The 21,430-nt window shown below is 38.3% G+C and overlaps 1 protein-coding gene and 1 pseudogene across 2 annotated transcripts in view; both read left to right on the top strand.

Annotated features, from left to right (window-relative positions):
- The first annotated feature begins 779 nt into the window (after nucleotides 1-779).
- Nucleotides 780-5,020, top strand: LOC130412957 (patched domain-containing protein 3-like; annotated as a pseudogene).
- Nucleotides 5,021-7,618: 2,598 nt separating this feature from the next.
- Nucleotides 7,619-21,430, top strand: part of gpr158a (G protein-coupled receptor 158a) — a 71,089-nt gene continuing 57,277 nt past the window's right edge. For both annotated transcript variants that reach the window (XM_056739040.1, XM_056739041.1), the window contains exons 1-2: nucleotides 7,619-8,860; nucleotides 19,015-19,120. In XM_056739040.1, coding sequence (XP_056595018.1) covers nucleotides 8,022-8,860; nucleotides 19,015-19,120 — 945 coding nt within the window. In that variant the 5' untranslated portion in view covers nucleotides 7,619-8,021. The remainder of the gene's footprint in view (nucleotides 8,861-19,014; nucleotides 19,121-21,430) is intronic.

The following is a 21,430-nucleotide window of genomic DNA, read 5'->3' on the forward strand; positions in this document are numbered from 1 at the left end:
TGAATAGGTTGCAGTTGGGTTTGAAGTATTTTACTTCTATTTATTGATTTTTAATACCATTAATACAATTAAAAGCAGGTATGAATCACTAAAATATTTTAGAACCTGTGTAGAAATGAAATAAGAAATATTAACAGTTTGACTCTGACACTTACATTTACTGTATACAAGTTACTAGTAACTATTTTTATATTTAAACTGTATTCCTCGAATCATCCAATAAAACTACCGCTAAAATGCAATAAAAGATTTATTGAAGAATTTGTAACCTTTTTTTGTGTTTTTTATGTTAGCCCTAATAAAATTCACTGGCTGAATGTATTTAAGCAGCACTACACACACAAATTGCACACTGAACAACTGATGACTGTAAACAATAACATTCACATTAAAAGAACACACCTAATGGAGTGTAATGTGGAAAATTTGATCAAAGTACTACCTTTGTGAAATGGGATCTTTGTTTATTTCACAGCTCATGTGGATTTAAGTATTATAAGTAATATAATACAGTCAAGTGCATGTGACAAAACATCAAAACAGAAACAAACTATACAAAACAACATAATTTAATTTCCATCGAGGCCTTGGATTGTAATAAGCCTACAAACAGTTCACATAAGCTAACAAACGTGGACTAAAAGGTGCACAAATACAATTGCAATACTTATTTTGGGTATTAAAAAAACGAGTGTTATTACATTTCCTTTTTATAGTTCAACCATTTTTGTAGTTAATGTATAACTGAACTAGACCATAAGTTAAAACTAGCGCTTCCAGTCATATCCATAATTGAGGAAATGTCTCGCCGAACTTGACCTAAGTCATTACGTTTCTTACGGTTACTGTAATACAAGTTAACAAGTATCTTATTTCCCCATATTTATTCTTCCTTAAAGATTCTGGGCGTGGTTAAAAGTGAGCTGTCCAACGGCTTGAAGAGGGGGATAAATTCATGAGACATCATCCCAGATATCAGTGGAGTCTGACAGTTTTCTTTTCTCTTTCTTTTGAAGACCATGGCATGCTACCGCACAGACTGTGTTGAAAAACCTCTCTCAAAGCTTTTTGAGAAACTGGGGCATCTGGTGGGCTCTCACCCCGTTTGGTTCTTCATCATTCCTATGATGTTGTCTGCTGTTTTAGGAGGAGGACTATATTTTCTCAAAGACTGTGAAGACAACGATGTCGAAAATCAATTCACACCGATCAACGGACCTTCTAAGAAAGCAAGACTTTTGGTGATGGAAAGGTTTCCAAAAAACGACTCCATGTTTTCGAGTCAAAGACTCTATGATGAGGGAAACTATGGAGTGATGATACTGTCCTCAGTGGAAGGAAATATTCTAACAAAAGCAGTTTTTGAAGAAATCATTAGACTCGACAAGAAAGTCAATTCATTCTCTGTCAAACACCTTAATATGCAATTAAGTTTCAAAGATGTTTGTGCCAAAGTGAATGAAAACTGTGTGCCGAATTCCATTCTGGACATCATTGAAAATAATGCAGAGAAAATAGAGAAGCTTGTCTTATCCTTCCCGATGTTTCTTTGGAAAGGTGAACCAGTCTTTCTGGGCTCTGCAGTAGGAGGTGTGGAGGAGAAGGGAGGAATCGTCCAGCGAGCAGATGCCATCAGACTTTTCTACTTTTTGCAGGATGAACATAGTTCCGAATGGCTTAAACACTTCCAAAAGATTCTGTCCAATGAAACACTTAGCAGTGGAGTCAAGGTATGAAGACAAATTTATTGATGATGCCATAGGATGGTCTTATATGAACAGTCTAAAGACTAAACATTTATGAATGTCTTGGTATAAGTCAACATAATGTAAAAAACTTTTTTTTACTTTTTTTTAAATACAAAAACACCAACTTTCCAATGAAAACAGTAAATGTGCATCTTAAAGAAGTCTTGAGGATAACTGGCTTTATACATCCAGTAAAATCATATTGACACCAGTTGAAAGTTAAAAAACACAGTTAAAGTGTTTCTGGGAAAATGTATTGCATCTGTGCTTTAATGTTTCTAATTGTTTATTGTTTCGTATGTTTTGTAGCAATGTTTTCAAGTGGATGTTTTTGAAGCAGTTACATTTATTTCAGTGTAAATGAACTTTGCAGGTGTCCTATTTTACTTCACTGTCCAGACAAGAGGAGATTGAGAAACACACGACAGATGGCATTCCTCTCTTTTCCATAACTTACTCACTTGCGATATCTTTCTCTGTGTTATCTTGCATACGGTAAGGATTTAAATAGCACATGTCACAATGAGAAACTCTTCATTTCTTAAACAAATATTTGCTTCTCTCAGACTTTGTTAATATTAAAAAGCCTATAAAGCCAATAAATTTACTTTGCCATAATGAACCATTAATCCAGAATGATTTTAATTGTCTTTTATTTGATTTCAGACTTGATAATGTGAGGAACAAGATTTGGTTGTCTATAATGGGGGTGTTGTCAGTGGGCCTGGCTGTCCTCTCCAGCTTTGGCTTGCTGCTTTATCTTGACGTGCCATTTGTGATTACTGTGGCTAATTCACCGTTCCTGATTCTGGGTCAAAATAAGAGCATTTATTTGGTTAAAAAATAGTGCGGGAGGGCTGTGAACTGTTGGATTGATATACACCCTTAAAAAAGTTGTTTAAAAGCTTCTTCACAGCGATGCCATTGACTGATTGGTTCTTTGTGAGCAAAAAACGGTTCTTCTAAGTTCAGTTAAAACCATCTCTGTCTCACTTTTTTCAGAATCTGAAGAACCTTTTTTTTCCAAAAAGATGTTCAGATGTCAAAAGTTCTTCATGGAACCAAAGGGTTCTATGGCATTGAAGAACTATTTAAAGCACCTTTTTTAAGAGTGTATCTAAAGAATGTTCATACCTTCTAAGAGAAGATTTCATTTGGAATCAGTCCTATAAAGGAATGGTTATTCATTCCAATAACCATTGCAATTGGCATCAAATGTCATCTAAATGAATAGGTGAAATGAATAGTCAATGTTGGAGTTTAATCCATGGCTATTGCAACTAACAACTAAAAATTCATCCCTGCCTTTAGGATTTTTACATCATGGAAGTCAATAACATTTTAGACTTTTAAAAATGTTGGTACTTAATTGTGAATTCGTTCAGATTTGAGTTCATGATATTTGTTAACATTTTTCAGGCATTGGTGTTGATGATATGTTCATCATGATCTCCAAATGGCAACAAACCAAAGTGAAGGATCCGGTGGAGAAACGAATGGCCGAAACCTTTAAAGAGGCCGCCATGTCTATAACCATCACCACACTTACAGATGTGCTCGGCTTCTACATTGGGCTCATGAGTGAATTTCGATCGGTTCAGGCACTCTGCGTGTACACCAGCACGTCCATTCTTTTCTGCTACATCTATAACATACTCTTCTTCGGCAGCGTGCTCGCTCTAAATGGAAGGAGAGAGCAGGAGAACAGACACTGGCTAACCTGTTTTAAACTCCAGACCTATGAAGAAAAGTCTCTGTACCGTCTGTGCTGTGTAGGGGGGGACTATGATAAAGAGACTGGCACTGAGAAGCAACAGCCCATCATGTACTTCTTCAAGTCCTAGTATGGGCCATTTCTAACAAAGCCCTGGAGCAAAGCATGCGTTATACTGCTGTATGTTGCTTATCTGGGCGGAGGTATTTATGGATGTCTTTGTTTGAAACAGGGCATTGATATGAGGGACCTTGCAGCAGATGACTCGTACGTTATCAACTATTATGACGATGAGAAGAAATTCTTCTCAAGTTATGGTCCAAATGTTATGGTGGTGGTGACTGAGGAATTTCCGTACTGGCACGAAAGCCAACGGTCTGAGCTGAACCGTTGTGTGGAAAACATCCACAACTTGAGTTTTGTCAAGAAAGAATTGACCACCTCGTGGCTAGACCGTTACTTAAAACTAGGTCAAAAGAGAAACTACAGTATTGACAATGAGTTTGATTTTATGGAGAATCTTTCTTCTTTTTTCAAGATCTCTCCAGAATTTAAACTTGATGTTCATGTCGCCAATGAAACAATTACAGCCTCCCGTTTTTTTGTCCAGACTTTGGATATAGCCAATGCCAGTCGGGAAATACAAATGTTCGATGAACTTCGTAACACAGCTGAAAGCTGCAAAGCTGTTAAACTTCTGGTGTTTCATCCCATGTTTATCTACTTGGATCAATATTCAGTGATAGTGACTGGCACCATTCAGAACGTGGGATTCACCGCAGCTGTCATGTTTGTCATTTCATTGATATTAATCCCAAACCCGCTCTGTTCCCTTTGGGTCACCTTCTCCATCGGTTCTGTCATCACCGGCGTCACTGGTTTCATGGCTTTATGGGGCGTCAACCTCGATTCCATTTCCATGATCATCTTAGTGGTGTGCATTGGCTTCACAGTCGACTTCTCCGCTCATATTTCATACGCGTTTGTTTCGAGCACAAAATCCACGGCCGATGAACGTGTGGTCGATGCTTTGTTTTCTCTGGGCTACCCAGTGCTACAAGGTGCTGCTTCGACAATTATAGGTGTGCTTGTTTTAGCTGCCTCCAAGAACCACATCTTCAGGACTTTCTTTAAGATCATGTTTCTTGTCATGGTTTTTGGTTTAGCTCATAGTATCATCTTCATCCCGGTGTTCCTCACCCTGGTGTCATTCTGTTCAGATAACGCTGAGAAGAAAACGGATAAACAGTCAAATCACCACAGTCATCACACTGTGCCTGATGTTATATCAAAGGCCATTTTGTTTGAAACTAAAGGCATGGCATATGATAACTATGGGTTTAGTAAGGACAGTCAGACATGTGTAGACAAACTGTTAAAACACAAAGTACTCAATTATATTTTATTTCAAATAATAAAATGCTTTCAAGTTGCTGCCATGACCCTGATTGCCCATAGAAACATTGTGTTTATCCACATCAAATAGTTCTTATTTATAAGTTTGGTGTAAATATTTATAATAATGTTCAAATAATTATGTATGTTATGCAGAGAAACCGACACATCCATGTATGATTTTGTGTATTATATGTTTTGCTTGTATAAATGTTTTTAATTTTTAAATAAAAACAAGAGATGTTGAAATCAGTGTTGTTAAAAAAACATGTTATGATTTTTTGTAAATACTTTTCTACATCACATTTAAAATTTATTTTTAGAATAAATTGGTAAGACTCTTTACAAAAATATTTTTCTTCACTACATTAAAAAGCGTAATAAAAACAAATGCATGTATTTCCACCTTACTTAAGTACATTAAAAATACACAAACAACTCTACATAAATATATACTTGAATAAAGTAGAAAGTACTAGATTTCTATCTGAAGTAAAAACGCTGCTATCCTCTGACTTTCACCACAACACCAGTTCGATTAGGATATATTGCGTATTCCAGAACATTGGTATTAATTTGAGGTGAATAAATAAACCTCAACAGCAAAAGAACATGATCTCATATCACCATATTAAAAAGAAGAAAATCTTAAAAAGCAATGGGATGGGTGATGACCTTTTAAGGTTTTCTTTTCTAACGTATCAACAAATGTTTGCTCTGATCTTCAAATATGACCACAAGACACTATTTGAGAGCTTTCACACACAAACCCAATATTTGCTTTGCAGAACTCTTTGTGATCAGAAAGTCACAATATGAGTTAATTTTTTGTAGGGGATACAACCAAAGGCCTTTTAAACACTTCACTTAGTTCTCTTCACTTGGTTCACTTGATGACCATCTTGGTTACATTCTCAGAACAGCGATTCTTCAAGCACACAACTACACCTCTTATGATAAGGATAATCCCAGATAAGGTTATCTGGAGCCAGATATGGAGTGGTCTCAATGTCTGTACCCTGTCTTGGTTGACTGCATTATTCTTCTTAATACACGACTTCTTTAATAAACCAATACAACCTATGAAATATTGATTTCAACAGTCAACCTTGCAACAAAACAAATACTGCAACAACATCATTCAATTTGATTTTTTTAAAGGATTAATAATATTATTTCAGTTCTACAGCGAACTCATAATTATAATAAAGTCCTTTAAGTCCAGTTGCATTTCTGTTCCGTATCCAATTTAATGTCTATGATGCGAAATGATACGTTTATGGATTACTTTGTTTTAAAACCTCAAAACCATCCTCCCTTTTAAGACCTTTTAAAACATGATAGCTGAAATAATTGCTTCCTACCTAACCCTTCAAAGTTTGAACATACGGTCAATATAATTACAGATTTATTACAAAATGACTTATTCTGACGTGTAGACTTTACGTTGTCAAACTGATTAAAATAAATGTATGTAACCGATCATAACATTGCTCATCTGTGATGGCATCATTGATTGTTTGTTCCGTGCCATTCTCGTCATTTGCGCCGCTGACGCACGCTTTCAGAGTCCGTTCAGAACATGTCATTGTTTACAGGTCTGGATTAAGCGCTCGCGCGGCGATGATGACTCATATTGCAGCATGATTCACAAGCTCGTGCAGTTGCATGCATCCATCCTGTGCTGCTCGCATCACTGCAGTATTTTCTCCAGTGAGAGACAAGCGTGCATAGTCCTCTTTCAAGCAAACAGCTCTGCCCAGGTTTTATGTTTCATTGCAAATCAATGCTCGACGCCTGCCATAACATTGGCGTTTGAGGCCGTTTATACCGAGCGCGTTTTATGCACACATCTTTGTCGAAGTTTCAACTTATTTTCAACTTGACGAGGCAGGTTGTCAACGCTAATATCACGGCGTCTTGTAAATGTTGTAATAAGAGTGAGACGCAATTGACATCTATTGTCTGTAAACCAACATCCAAAAAACTCCGCAGGTGGAACACAAAAACGGGTTCTGTGTGAACAGCCCGGTATGTTTCTACATAGGTTCTCGCATTCAAAAACAACTGAACATGGAGAAACATATATGTTTTTAACTTTACGCGACGCAATGGTTACACATTAAAATATAACTGATTGTTATAATGAATATTTTGTTTGTTTTTCACTCTAAACATGTATTAATGCTTAAAAGCTACATTCGTGCATGCGTTTTTCCTCCGTTTTCCGTGCGCAATTTGTCTCGTAAGCAGGCTAGCCGTATTGGCCCGAATGTACATTTAAATAAGAGCTTAATAAAAGTGTGGCTGTCCATCGAGCATCTATTTTTACCGGAACCCGAAATCACAGCGCGATCTTCGGGGTTTTTAGTGTATATTTTGCCTTCAGCACTGGACAGCTCCATCGGTTTCTCTACCAAACGCCCCCTCCGTCGAATGATTGACAGCTCAAAGGACCATACACCGATCAAGAACACTTTCCCCAAACCTATGGGGTGTCGAGGAGGACGGGATTAGAGAGTCCGAATCCGAATTTCCACGAATCGGTTCTTTCGAACAGTTCATTTGAATTAGCCCGTTCATAAAGCGGATTCGAGATCCTCTCTAACAGGATCGGTCGCGAACGAACCGATTCAATCGGTTGTTGAAAAGAACGTGTTTTACAAACGAGTCCTTGTAGAAGCGGACACCAATAGATGTTAGAGCGAATGGTCTCTGCCGTACTCATGCTTTAAGACTGGAGTGGACGAAAGAGGGCGGAGTGTGTTTGTCATCCTAGTGTGAAGTACTGACTCCCTGCCTCCGAAAAAGGGATTTTTCTCTCTCGTTCGATCACGTCTGTTGTGGTCCAGCATCATACTGAGAGGAGAGCGTCGGGGATCCTTAACATCTGCTGCGCTCCTGCTTGGATCTGTGTGGATACGAGACTAAACTGGCTTCACCGACGAGTGGATACTTACAAACAAAACTAATGTACCATCTCTCCGACATGAGAAATGGAATACTGATATACTAAATGTTTCCTGTTTGGGGATCCCGTGGCAGAAATGCGTGCAAATCCACAGGTGAAAAAACCGATGCGCTAATTTGATTCGTTCCAGCTGTGATTTCTCGCATCAGATTTGAGGAACTAAACTGGCAAGGTAAAAGAGGGATTGAAGGATATGGCCATAATCTGGATATCGTTACTCTTGCAAGTAGGATTTGTTATAGGATCAAATTATAGACATGTGGAACAAGATCGGGACGTAATTGCAAAGCTGCCCATTTATAACGCGCACAACAACCAGCACGCGCATCTCCGGAAGCCTCACTCGGGTTTAGCGCAGAAGATTGAGGACCAGGTACCGAAAGTGGTGACTGCGTTTCTACACAGTGGGGATTCCTCCACCTTAAAACACGCCAACTGCTCCAGGAGATATGAGCTGGGGGTACTGCGGGGAAGGACGCACGGAGACGCGCATCACTCGATGCGCGGCGTGCTGGACACTGTTGTGCACGCTACAAACTTCCTAAACATGATTTTGCAAGCCAGCCGAGATCTGAGCCCCAGACGTGACATTGAGTGGTATCACGCTCTGGTGAGGAGTATCCTGGAGGGAGACCCAAAGATTCACAGAGCTGTGGTCTCCTTGAGCGCAGGGACTACACATGAAGAGCCACCTGTTTACCTTCAGGCCACTCGGGCAGGTGGAGAGATCATTCTCCAGGATTTATCCAGCAGCGCCCAGCATATTTTGAAAAACAGAACGGCAGATACCGAATGGTACCACGAGCATAAGAATAAAAAGAAGACCAATCTTCAAAGACGTGTGCTAAGTCAAGATTTTGTCTCGTTTGACGCCTCCGTGCGCAATGGAGAAAGTTATATCACCGACAAAACTCAGATTCATTGGTCTGCCCCTTATTTAGAGTGCGAGAATGGAAATTTCAATCCCAGGTGGCTCTTGACACTGTCTTCTGGCTTCTATGGACTTAAGCCCAACCGAAGTCCTGACTTCAGGTAACTTTGGCATTCATATGTCAATTACAGATGCGCATTAGCGCGGCATGATTAAGAATACGATCAATACTAAATCTGCGATTATAATGATGATTTGTTAGGAATTCATCTATTTGTAAAGCAGTGGTTTTCTATAGTCACATAATCTAATTACATTTCAATGTGTCTTATTGTGTTATTCTTGTTATTTGTCTATGCTGTTGGTTAGTATGGCACACCATCGCTGCACTTGTATCGACTGCTTCTAAAAATAGCCGAAGCTGGTGGTTACATAGAAGCCCCTCAGCCCCCTAACAATCAGTTTGCTACTCAATATACGACCACAGCCATCAGAGATGTTTGGATCGAGCTAACCTGGTGGAGACGTTGTGTACAAGGATCCTTGACCCTGTTGTAAGATGTGTTAAGGGACGCTGGAGCTCTGAGATGAGGATAGGGCTGTTTCCTGTTCGTAATTAATCCCACAGGTACAAGCAGCACAGACTCAGATTTGCGATCTGAAATTGTCCTTTGCAAGCTGACCCTTGTATGACAAACTCGCCACTAATAATGTGATTGATGTCAGTGTGTTTAATTAGACTCGGTTGAGAGACACGGCATTACAGCGGCCGTGCCGTTGAGCTCAATTTGTAGTATATGTCCAAATAGTGTGCTCAGTTATATCTTTACACTGTCATTTCAAAGTCTCCAGTCGATTGTTTAAACGAGGAAAGCCAGAGGAAGCCGACGTCTCTCCGGGTTTGTTCAGTAGTTATGCTGTAATTTGTAACCTCTCCGTGCTGGTCGATATTTGGCCAGTGCTCTTCTTATGATTGCTCGTTTCCCCAGAGTAATGAATACCGAAACACTTGCTGGCTATGACATTAAGGTAGATCCATCCTGTAGTCTTTAGGCCCACCGTCTGCCACCCACATGTATTTATGGAGGGCTGATGACGGGGGGGAAGGGGTGTTCTCTAATGCTCTGCCTGCAGCCTTCACTTCCAGGATCCCTTTCAATCAATACAATAATACTGAATAAATAATGAAAGATGTACAACAGCCACTAGAAGCACCTCTCATGCATCTGGAGACAATTTTAGATGAATGTTGCATGTCGGAATTTTCCATGTAGGTTAGATGTTTGTATCGGCGCAGACAGCCTGCTCTTCATGAACTGTAGCGTCTAGACGTTGGTCGTCAGGTGAAATGTCAATTACATCCGATGGAGTCTTTCTTTACTTGACTGGGTCAATCATGAACCTTGAGCTAATAGAGCATTCATCATGCACCCAATTTTTTCATTTTTGGGTGAAGTGCTTGCCCGTGCAGAACCTGTCATTGCAGATGCCTGGACGTTGCTATGTGGTTTCTATGTCGTCCTGGGTATTTTTTACGATGTTTCTGCGTAATTTCTGGTATGTTCTGGATGGTTGCTAGGGTGCCAAATCCTGTCATTGTAAACACCACAAAGTAAACCCTTAACCTCAATAATGGTTTACATGACACCTTCTGTTGGCAGCATGTTCATATTCGCTTTTAAGCAACACAACAGTGATATTTGTACAAAAAGGTCTATATTTATTAGTGATAACGTCATGTGCTGTCAATCTTTCACATCGCTGTTGGATGACTGTCACTCCTGTGGTTTGATTTTGTTGAAACTCAACAGACACTGGACTGGAATGAATACATTTAAAGAAGCTGATAACATTTAAATGTGGAATGTTTTTATGTTCCGCGGCTGTATGCCATGTTTGTTTCTTAGGTTACTATGTGCGTACATTGTTTACAACCCTGGTCAGATGTGAGGCGAGAGCAATTTGAAGTCTATCTAAAGCTGTGCTGTCAGCCATGAGTCCTCTAGGGATACACACATCCACAGTGTCTTGTCATCAACTGTAGGTCTTCTGCCCTACAAGACTCCTCAAGAGCCCATGGGAGGCTGAGCTGGGAATAGGCCAATTAGATCTGACCTGGTGTTCTTAAAGGGCCAGTGGCAATCCATAGGAATATCATGCTGGCCTCACAGAGCTAGTGCTTCGACTAATGAAAGACATTCTGGTAAATATAACAATTCTGAGCAAAATCCACTATGGTTTAGTCACAGTAAGAACAATTACTTCTTAAGAAACCAGGCACCAAATGGAGTTCAGAGATGATCAAACGATGGAGATTCGTTCCTGCTCCACAGCTCTCTAGCTTTCCTGTGGCTCAGTGGTTAGAGCGTGGCGTTAGTAACGGCAATGTCATGAGTTCGATCCCAGGGGATTGCACATAATCAGAAACAAGTATATAGAACAAGTGTATGTAAGTGGCTTTGGATAAATGCGTAAATGCAAATGTTGCGTATCCAACTACTTTGTGACAACACAAATGCCTGTGTACCCCAAAATTCAGAAGGCTCTGGTCATTTTTGTGTGAAATACAGTATACATGAAACAAGCATGCTAGTCAATTTGATAGCTGAACACATTTTTAAAAAATCATGAGGGTTTAATGTAGCTGTTGTTTCTTAATGAAGTCATTCCCTTGATGACAATTTGAATCCCCTACTAAGCAACACTGTCCTCAGCATCGTACAGTCGATGGACGTTAAGCTTCCCTGAGAGAATAACATGGTGAATATGAATGAATTGGAAATGTTTGTCTTCTATCATTGCTCATGTCCTTTCTGACCTCCTGTCTTGAGAAATCTAGCCGTCTCCAGTGTTAGCCGGAATTAGCGTGAACATGGTCGCTACGCTCTTGTGCACGCTTTGAATCGCATTTCAGTTTATTATGAAAAAGGGGAGCTCATTAAAAAGAATGCGCATGGAGACGAATGTCACCTCTTTTCCTCCAGAGCAAAGCTGGATCTCGCTACCCGCGCTATTATGCTAATGCTATCCAAAAGGAGGAAGACAGTTAGATCAAATTCAATTAGCCAACAAACGCACACAATGGAAAACGCACTGCCGTACATGCAGTAAACTGTCATTCTGCCACAGAGTCTGTACAATATGGGTTTACAAACGACAGAGGCATTTTCAAGTATATTGGTTCAGTCAGCGAGAGGGCCGTAGGCCACATGGAGGCACTTTGAATGGCAGATGCCCTTAAAAGCTCTTTTAATAAATCAGGTGCGCTGATGCATTATGTTTTCGTATTATCTCAATGCCATGTTTCGCTTCTATTTTAAGGAAGCATAATGCGGGAAATGTGACGGAAATGCATTCGGTTGACAGGAGGAGTTTTGGCTAATGTGACTCAAGGCCCCGGCCGGACAATGTTTTCTCTGCTGTGACACCGAGGTCATTTGGTGGAGTACAGTTAACAGTTATCAAAGCAGACAGCCCGGTGATCTTTAATGTCACTGAGCCCTGTGAGGCGTTCTCTTTGTGCCCTCACATTTCACTCTGTGCCACCCCCCACCCCATCAACAGCTGACTTCTGTCCCATCAGCCAGTGTTTCTACATAAGAAACACTAAACACTTATCATTGTAGCCTATGTTTTAGTCGGTCTCATGTTGTCATGAGTCTTACATTTTGTTCCTCTGACTAAACCGTTGTAAGGATTCAGAAGAATGGGAATGTTGTGCATGTGTTATGGACGTTGTATTATGTTGTGTATTATTATTTAAGCTATGATCGATGTGCACTGTCACTGAAAAGCACAAGTAACAATTGTTGAAAAATGGAATGGGAGGAAGGAGTGTTTATTTGAAACGAGGCGGAATCAGACACACATAGATCCTGCGTTGGTGGATCTATATTGGGGAGTGCAGGACTGCCCTATAAACACATACAAGTAAACAGAGGATGTTTCTTTTTTTTCTGGATATAAAATCAATTGTTTATTATCTACTCATACTACAGAGATGTCCTGTCACTCTTTGCGTATTTATTGTCAGGTTTTTTATAAGGGTTCGTGCTTGTCAAGCATTGAAATTGGTTGAGAAATGTAAACATTGCTGTGGTTTTTGCTGCCATTACCCACAACCCACAGCTAGAAGGAGGAGTTTACTGACGCTACACTAACTTAATAAGAAAAGCGATGCTTGACCCAATTAATAAATAAAGAAAAAATTGAGTTAACATTAAATAAGAAATGTTGAATGAAGCAAAGCTGAAAAGTTCTGATGAGTTGTTTTTTGATGTCATTTAGGCAACATTGGTCGCTTTGTTACATTGCCCAGTGTGTGCATACTGTTTTGCAGCTTATATACTTTATATACTATCACAAAAAAGATCATACTTTAGGGCATAGTATAAGTAGACAAACTGAGATGTAGTATTCGTCGATGTGAATCATTTCGCTGAGGTATGGGGTAAGGTGTCACGAGAACATGGTGGTTTCAAGAGAGATTTACAACATTTCCAAATTTAAGGAGGGAAAACACAATCTCGCGAGATTTTGTAACTATTGTTTTACTATTTATTATTATCCAACTATTGTATAAGTACGTTGTAGTATGATTTTCTTTCTCTCCAGTGACGGTTAGGCTTCACTATGGCTTTTTCTAAGATAAATTCACTTTGTACGAATTCATACGAATCTGCCACCTCGTAAAAATAGAAATTACTGTGAAACAGATATCAAACCAAAGCAGCATTATAGCATTGTTGATCCTCTGCAATTCCGTTGCTGTAGTCCTTGTGAAGTGAATGAATTTGTCTCTTTATATTATCGTCAGAGCGGCAGTGGAAAGTCTGTTTTGGTTTGGAGTTGGACATATTAGGGAATATGCTGATATAAGCAGGTAAACCCATGAGTACTTATCCAGGGTTTATTTGGCATTTTTCCTACAAACTGGATCAAACAAAACAACATGTAAGGACATTTAGGGATTAAATTTAGAATGTGAGAAGGAGTGAGAAGGAGTTTAATCCTGTGATCACCACTGATATGACATGATATTACTGTTATCACTGTCATCACAGGTGCAAGGTTATTTTAGAAATCAAATAAAATATTGATCTAAAAATGATCCAAAAACTAATGGAAAATTTGAAATGTTGCCTCAAAAATGAACTGAAAGAATTTAAATAAACGAAAAACAAAAATAGAAATAATGATGTATAATATTGTATAACAACATAATAAACAAATAAAATACAAAATTTCAAAAGCATATTCTAAAACTTGAACTTTTATTAACATAAAAACTACAGATCTAATAAAACTCTGCACCTGTATAATCACCATCATGATATAACCTCTCAACACCCTTAAACACGTTATAGACATTACAGCATCCCTCTGACAGCCACCTGTAACACCACAGCACAATAGTGGAATGTTTCCCACTTTGAAAAATAAAAACCTTGTTGTAACAGTCGCATCGAATCAGTCAAGATGCATGAAATTGTTCTTCTCAGGTCCCAAAAGCTTCTCCAGATCTCAATTCAATCTCACGGAAGTCTGAAACACAATCCAATGTCACATAGTCTGCCATGGTAATTACAGTGGATTTATACTAATCACAATAATCAGCAGGCTTTCCATCATCAAGAGAAAATGATGGCACTGTTAACCAATCAGCTTTCAGTCTTCAGGGTTAATAATGGAAAACAGATCCACAGGTCCTGTTTGACCTTGGAGGAGGGATGTGCAGACGCTTGATGAACACAGGAACTAAAATTAGCCCACGTGTGTGGCCAAGGCTTCAAATTAAGGAGGCTTTTCCGTGACTGCAGACTGGCTTAGAAGGAGAGTCAGAAAGAATGATAAAAATAGAATGGAAATGATGGGGAAATGTTTTTTTTTCAGAATAATGCTATAGTTTAATTTAAATGTCATTCCTGGCTGCTTTTTGTGATTTAATTAACAAAGTCATAATTTATTTACCCTGCGATGGGTTGGCACTCCATCCAGGGTGTATCCTGCCTTGATGCCCAAAGACTCCTGAGATAGGCGCAGGCTCCCCGTGACCCGAGGTAGTTCGGATAAGCGGTAGAAAATGGATGGATGGATGGATATTTTATTTAGAAATCAAGATTAAGATCATTAAAACATTTGCATTGGCTCATTATTTTGTTTCCATAGTTCAATTTTAGTTCAAACACAGATGTCATGGTTTCGATCGGATTGGATAAATAAGCATTTGTGAAAAGTGTAAATTTTAAACCAATTCAGACCCCCGCATTTGTTTTATTCTAATGTGAAATGTGATATTTAAATGAATTATTTATAATATAATTTATATTATCTTAAGTCAAGATGGCTGCGTTTTCCAAAGCAATAAAAAGTGGATGGAGGGTGTGCTGAGCTCATAATATGGTTTATTTTATGTTGAATGATGTCTTTAAGATGCTTCTCGTCTACTTCAGCTATCCAAACCAAAACACAAGCTTTTACTGCAGCGGCTTTATCTCTTTCTTTATTCTGAGGAAAATTGACTTGAAAAGTATAAAAATCTCTTAAGAAAACACCACTAATGTGTGTTGATCAGCTCATACAGTATTTACCCATAACTTTATTTGTGTAAAGCCACAAGCTGACCCAACCGGAAATAATTGTTCCTGAATGTGTCAGTAAATAAGTTTTTGTCTCACTAATCTGCGTAAATTGAATTCGCTGTTATTATTGTGTTATCTATATAATGACATTATATTGGCCATTAGCTGCCAAGTTCTGTAGCTAGATCAACAGAAGCCATTTTATAAACCTTTATCAGTCAATCACAATTAGGAACAATTGCCACTTGTTATCTTGACAGTTATTCTGGTCTATATATTGATATATTACCCTTCCTCCATGCAAGCATGTAATGACTTCAAGGCATTTCAAGATAATAATTTCACTTGAAAATGTATTTGTGTGCTCAGTAAGTTATAATTGTGTTTACTAGCTGTGTGTACTTTACTAAAGAAAAGTATTAATAGCACTCATCTCCTCAACTACTGAAGTGGTTTGTTTAAAGTCACACTCAAAAGTATGAACAATAGTGCCTTTAATAAGAGTAAATCATTGAGGTAAAAAATGTTTTTGTCTGTGTATCTTTTAATGTTGATTTGGAGGTATCCATTTAAAATGACATTGCACAGGTCCCTTCACTTTGTGAGCGTTTCTCTTTGCGGATCATCTGAGATGTTCACTAACACATTGACAGGAGATGTGAGAGTGCAGGTGCAAACAGTTATGAGAAATATAAATAAACACATAAAAACAGATGCCATTATAAATCCCTTCAACGTCGCTCAGCATCATCTTTTGAGCTGTAACTCATAGTCATAGATCAAAGCTTCTTTTATCAGCCTAAAATGAATATGTGCACTATTAGTGATATGAAGCATTTATGGGCCTTACAGCTCACTGCATTACCCACAAGGAACCACCATTCATTTAGATTCTTTATTGTTTTAGTTGCTTCTCGTTTCAGCATCAGAACACCAGGCTATATCTTCTCTACTGCTTCTCAGCGAAGAAGGCTTTTTATACATTTTGTGTCTGTGAGATGCTGGAGGTTTCACACTCTTTTCTTCATTCATGAGCGCAGATGAGAGAATCAAATGTGCTCTTCTTTTCTGATGCTATGGGCTGTGAGGAAGACCTTATTGATGAGTGTATTGCCGACCCAGTTGATGATTTGCTATTCATTGGGTAAACATTAAAACACAAAAAGCTGAAACTGGCTTGTAAATGGATAAGGTGACCCCAAGATATATTTGGACAACTATTGGATAGTTGACACTAAAATAAAACATATTTGATCTTTTTCTCACTCTCATGTGATGTTTGACTTTCTTTTGTCTGCAGAACACAAAAGAAGATATTTTGAAGAATGTTGAAAACCAACGACACTGGCTTCTATTGACTTCCATTGAATAGATACAAAACCACATTTTGTCTTATACAGAAAAAAGTCACATAATGGTTTTAATTGACATGAGGGTGGGTGAATGATGACAGATTTTTTGGGGTCTTTTTTAAGTCACACTTAATAAATCTATCAAAAAATATATTATTGCCTTGCCTTGGATAACAAAATATCAAAACAAGTCAACAAAATTGCCGGAGCTTTGTATTTGCCAGGACTTTATATAAACTGTGTCAAAGTGATTTTTTTCTGGTTGGATGATGTCGACTTCACTCAAGTTCTCACAGTAGTGTAACCACGGGTGTGCTTCATCACATTAACTATTGACATATTCCTCTAATGCTTGACAACCACAAGAGATCTAAATACTTTTGCCTTCATATTTTCAGTTTGTTCCAGTGAAATAAAAAATAACAATCCCTATTGTTTTCATGAAGTATTGCAGCGTTTATTTTAAATATTTTATCAATGTGGGTCATTCTCTTTTTAAAATGTGTGTGCCCTCACAAATGTCTGGCGGTTTTGACTAGAAGAGATGCAGATACCTCCACTGGGATGTTAGGTTTCAAAATGCAACTTCAGTTTTATACATCCAATCAAAGGAGTTATCACTTATTAATGATAAAACAGTACCTTACCATTCCCTGTTTTATATCTAAAGTCTCACAGTACATTCTTACCATGCAAATGTCTTAAGCATGTAAATGGTTCATTTTTTAAGTCAGGAATTTTCCAGTCTTATTAGACATAGAGTGAGTCACAATCATTTTCATTTCAGTAAGTAAGTGTGCATATCAGATCAGCAGACTGACGAGACACCTCGACATATGACAAATATGCTTATTCTGAAATCTAAATACAGATAAAAACAGACTAGTTATGTTCTTTAAAGTGGGTGTAACACACAGGGTTTCAGGCAATCTCATATTCATTTTAGTACCTATAGAGTAGTATTGCATACTTCGTATCTTCGAAGAGTATTTAGTTTGATAACATTTAAAAGATTAATACAGCTTTACGATTGTTTCCAAACATACGGCGACATCAGTTTCACTCACTGCATGCGGTTCATGTCTGGCATCTTTAAGCGCTGGCACGGCTCCGTACCAGTTTATTCATATCCACCATTTACATAACATTCGTCACCCAAATGCAGTGAACAAACAAACACCTGAACTTCGCAAGCATATGCTCTCTCTCTCTCTCTCTCTCTCTCTCTCCTGCACACAAGATAAAGTGACGTCTGCTCATGCTCCTTCTCCTGCTCTGGGTGTGCCGCATGCTTTTTCCGGCGAATTGTCAATAAGAGACTAAGAAAATTGTTACGAAACAGTTTTATATGTTGGAAAAAAAAATCAGAAACCAGTACGATCGCTGGGGTAGTGTATTGAGCACAAAAATACTACGTAATACGCCCAACTCAAGTTGACCATGTTAAGCATGAGAAGACATCACGTTTAACATTGTAAAGAAGTCAGAATGCATGAAACACTGTCGCAGGGCCGCTTTAAGTCATGTAGCTTTACTTCTAAACATTTACACATGTCCTTTACAACAGTGTGCAATACTGTGTGCTTCTATGCATTGATTTCTATAAATCGCTAATCTACCCAAACTAACATAAATATTGGAAAAACATCAGAACTAACTATTAATTTAAACACACATGTGGTTAAGCGATCTAGGCACAATCCAGTTATTAATATTGATCCGTGGTCTGGAATTATAACCCGGTCACATTTAAGTTTAGCCAAGTAACGGTTCTTCTACCGGTTACCTAAAATAATATTTGCTACACATAGTCTTAACTTCCCAGCAAATGTAATTCGCTTGTTTTCTGTTTGTTTGTTTTTTATCAGAAATAATCTACTCTACAGGGACTATGTTGTTATTGATTCTTTGCTTAAGTCTACTGAAAGTTAAGTTGGGCCAGAAAAGCGTTTGGCTTGTTCTTGGCGTTGAAACCGCCTTTATTAGTCCCCCCCCAAAAAATCGCACAATGACAAGCCTTACAAATCTGTTAAAAGCTTGGCAAGTGTTTAGAAAGACAACCAGTTTTAATTTGTACCGTCGTTGTTGTGTAATGACTCTAGTAATAAAGACATCACACACATCAACTTTACAAGACACAACTCAATTCAATCAATGACTTTGTCACTGAGTAATGTTCTGTTTGCTTAAAGCCGCTGTTCAGTTTGTTAAGTTGTGTGTTACCAAAAGACTTTGTAAACTTTCCTCTCTTCGACCATCTGTACATCTTTGTAGTGTTTACATGTACTTAAGCACTAACATTTTTACTGTACTAGCTTTCTAGTATTTTAGTATTTATCTTGTTTTCTTGCTGAATGATGTCTCTCTGTGTTCATCATATAGGGGTGTTGTTCGTGCGGATGTCAGTCTGCAGGATGTGGACATTGATCAGTGCTCTTCAGACGGCTGGTTTGCAGGAACACACAGGTGTAACGTCACAACTATGGAGGTGAGTCCATGTCGTTTCCATCAATCTAATTCTTCACCAAACACAAGTCTTTGATCGCTTGCTCCATCCAGGGGGCAGTTCAAGTATGAGTGACATGTTAATTAATATCTGACATTGACAAAGACATTCTTTGACCTTTAGTCGTTGCCATGTACTGACCCTCATTTCATTTATCTATATAAGTACATGAATACTAGAGGTCTTTTTAGGGAACACACGTATACTGTTCAAAAAGTATAATAAAGCTTGAATGCAATATAGATATCATTTCTCATTTCTATATCTTTTCTACAATATATAAAAAAGCATGCTTGTTTAAACTTCGATAAACTCAACTTAGCTCTGTACACTGTAGTAGGCTTTGCAAGACATGTTTTTATTGCACTAATGCTTTTTGTTGTCCTAATGTTGACCCAATTGCTTCCATTGTTTACCCAACATTGTTTCGCTTCATCTGCTAAATGACTAAATGTAAATGTAAATAAATGCTCTGGATAAGTGTTTATGCCATAAAAGTATCTGCCATATGCATAATGTCAACGTGAATGGTGGTATAAAAGTCAGAATTTTCAGATTCCTCCCTTATTTTATTCACACATTAATTTTGTATGTAATTGTACTGCACACTATGAGAAGAGTGTGTTCATAGCATATCACTACGCGGTAAATCATAATGTGTATAATGACGTCAGTGATCACCAAACTTTAAACTTGAAAATTGCCATAAAAGTCTTCATGACTACAGTATTAGCTATACTGTACCCTAACTTTGTTCCAAGTTCATGTTACATATGGTGGCATTGTGTGAGGAAGTGCTGCAGCTGTAGTTATGAGACATGGCAGAAATCAATGACATCACTAACATCAAACCTGCTGCATCATGCAAATTAGTAATAATTTACATTAAGTCATTTATTTTATACACTTTTATTCAAAGCGACTTACAGATGATGAAATAAACAGAAGCAACCAATGGCAGAAAATGACAATTTTGGGGTGAACCGTTCCTTATCTCTGGTTTGCTACAGAGCATAAATAATCCAGTCTCTGGAGAACACAAGGGTCCAGAGATCACATAATCACTGCAGTGTGCCAGCTCATATTTACATTTCCTCTCTTGATTTGTGACTTTCTCCCTGCAGATGTTTTGAATAAGAAGAAAGCAGAAATTGTTTCATAGGTTTGACCTTCTGGCACACTGAATGATTTCGCTCAGTGTCTTTAATGCTGTTAACCCGATGCACGGAGGATTGCCATTATTAAGAGAATAGATTTTTTTAAGGCCTGGCTCCTCCATAATGAATGTGATGTAATAGATTGCACTGAATAATTGAGAACGCTCTGTGTGCTCAGCAGCCTCCTGATGGTCACTACTGCATCTTTATTCGATCACGCGACTGAATTGTGACCCTCTGTCATAGTAGCTTGAATCCAGCCGGCACAGCACAGGTTTAACGATGGCGTTCCCTCACAGCGATGCCGGATATAAATAGAGCTCGAAAATGCAGTGCAATCAGGTTTTTGCGATGTGATACAGCTGCTTTGAACCGGAGGGGCCAGGTGTATGCAAAAATGCGGTTATCCGCTCTTATGATCTCAGCTGTCTGATGGCGAATTTGCATCCCACATGTTACTGATCCGGTTTACTTCAAATGCAGCTACATTTGCAGAATACAAGCCGAGATTTCCGAATGCAAAAATATCATAAGCAAAGAACGCTTAGTCTTGTATACAGTATGCATTTACAGTAGGCTTTGTGGCTGAGTGTTAGATTGTGGATGCTATTATTTTATTATAGGTGGTATTTAATAATGCACTCCTCAATATTTGCACTGCTTATATTTTTCGAAGTATAGGTTTCGAATAGAGCTGTCACATTATCAGATTTTCACTCGGCGGTTATCGTGGCAAAATATCCATGATGGCAATATGATCGCGATAATGGCAGAATTTGGTCAAAATTATAGATGAATTTGATGATGGTATTGTTTATTTATGTTTTCTCCTTTTTTGGGCCAATGAAGGGGTAAGAGAGATAGTTTGTAACCAAGCTCTTAAAGCGTTATGATTGTTTATGATATCATCATACGTGTTAAATTAACACTGTATCAATAATGCAAAAATAATTGTTTTTAATAACACAGTTGTTTTCAATACCAGTATATTGTAACACCCAGAGTTTAAAGGTTTTTTCAGGCCTTCAGGTCTTGCTGACTCGGGACAGTAAGCAACCATCTCTAGAGATATCCAGAACACCCTAGCAACCACATAGCAACAGAAACAGTACCAGCCACCTATTGATGCCTGGTA

This window comes from Triplophysa dalaica, chromosome 23, assembly GCF_015846415.1.
Source record: "Triplophysa dalaica isolate WHDGS20190420 chromosome 23, ASM1584641v1, whole genome shotgun sequence".
In the NCBI taxonomy this organism is placed as follows: domain Eukaryota; kingdom Metazoa; phylum Chordata; class Actinopteri; order Cypriniformes; family Nemacheilidae; genus Triplophysa; species Triplophysa dalaica.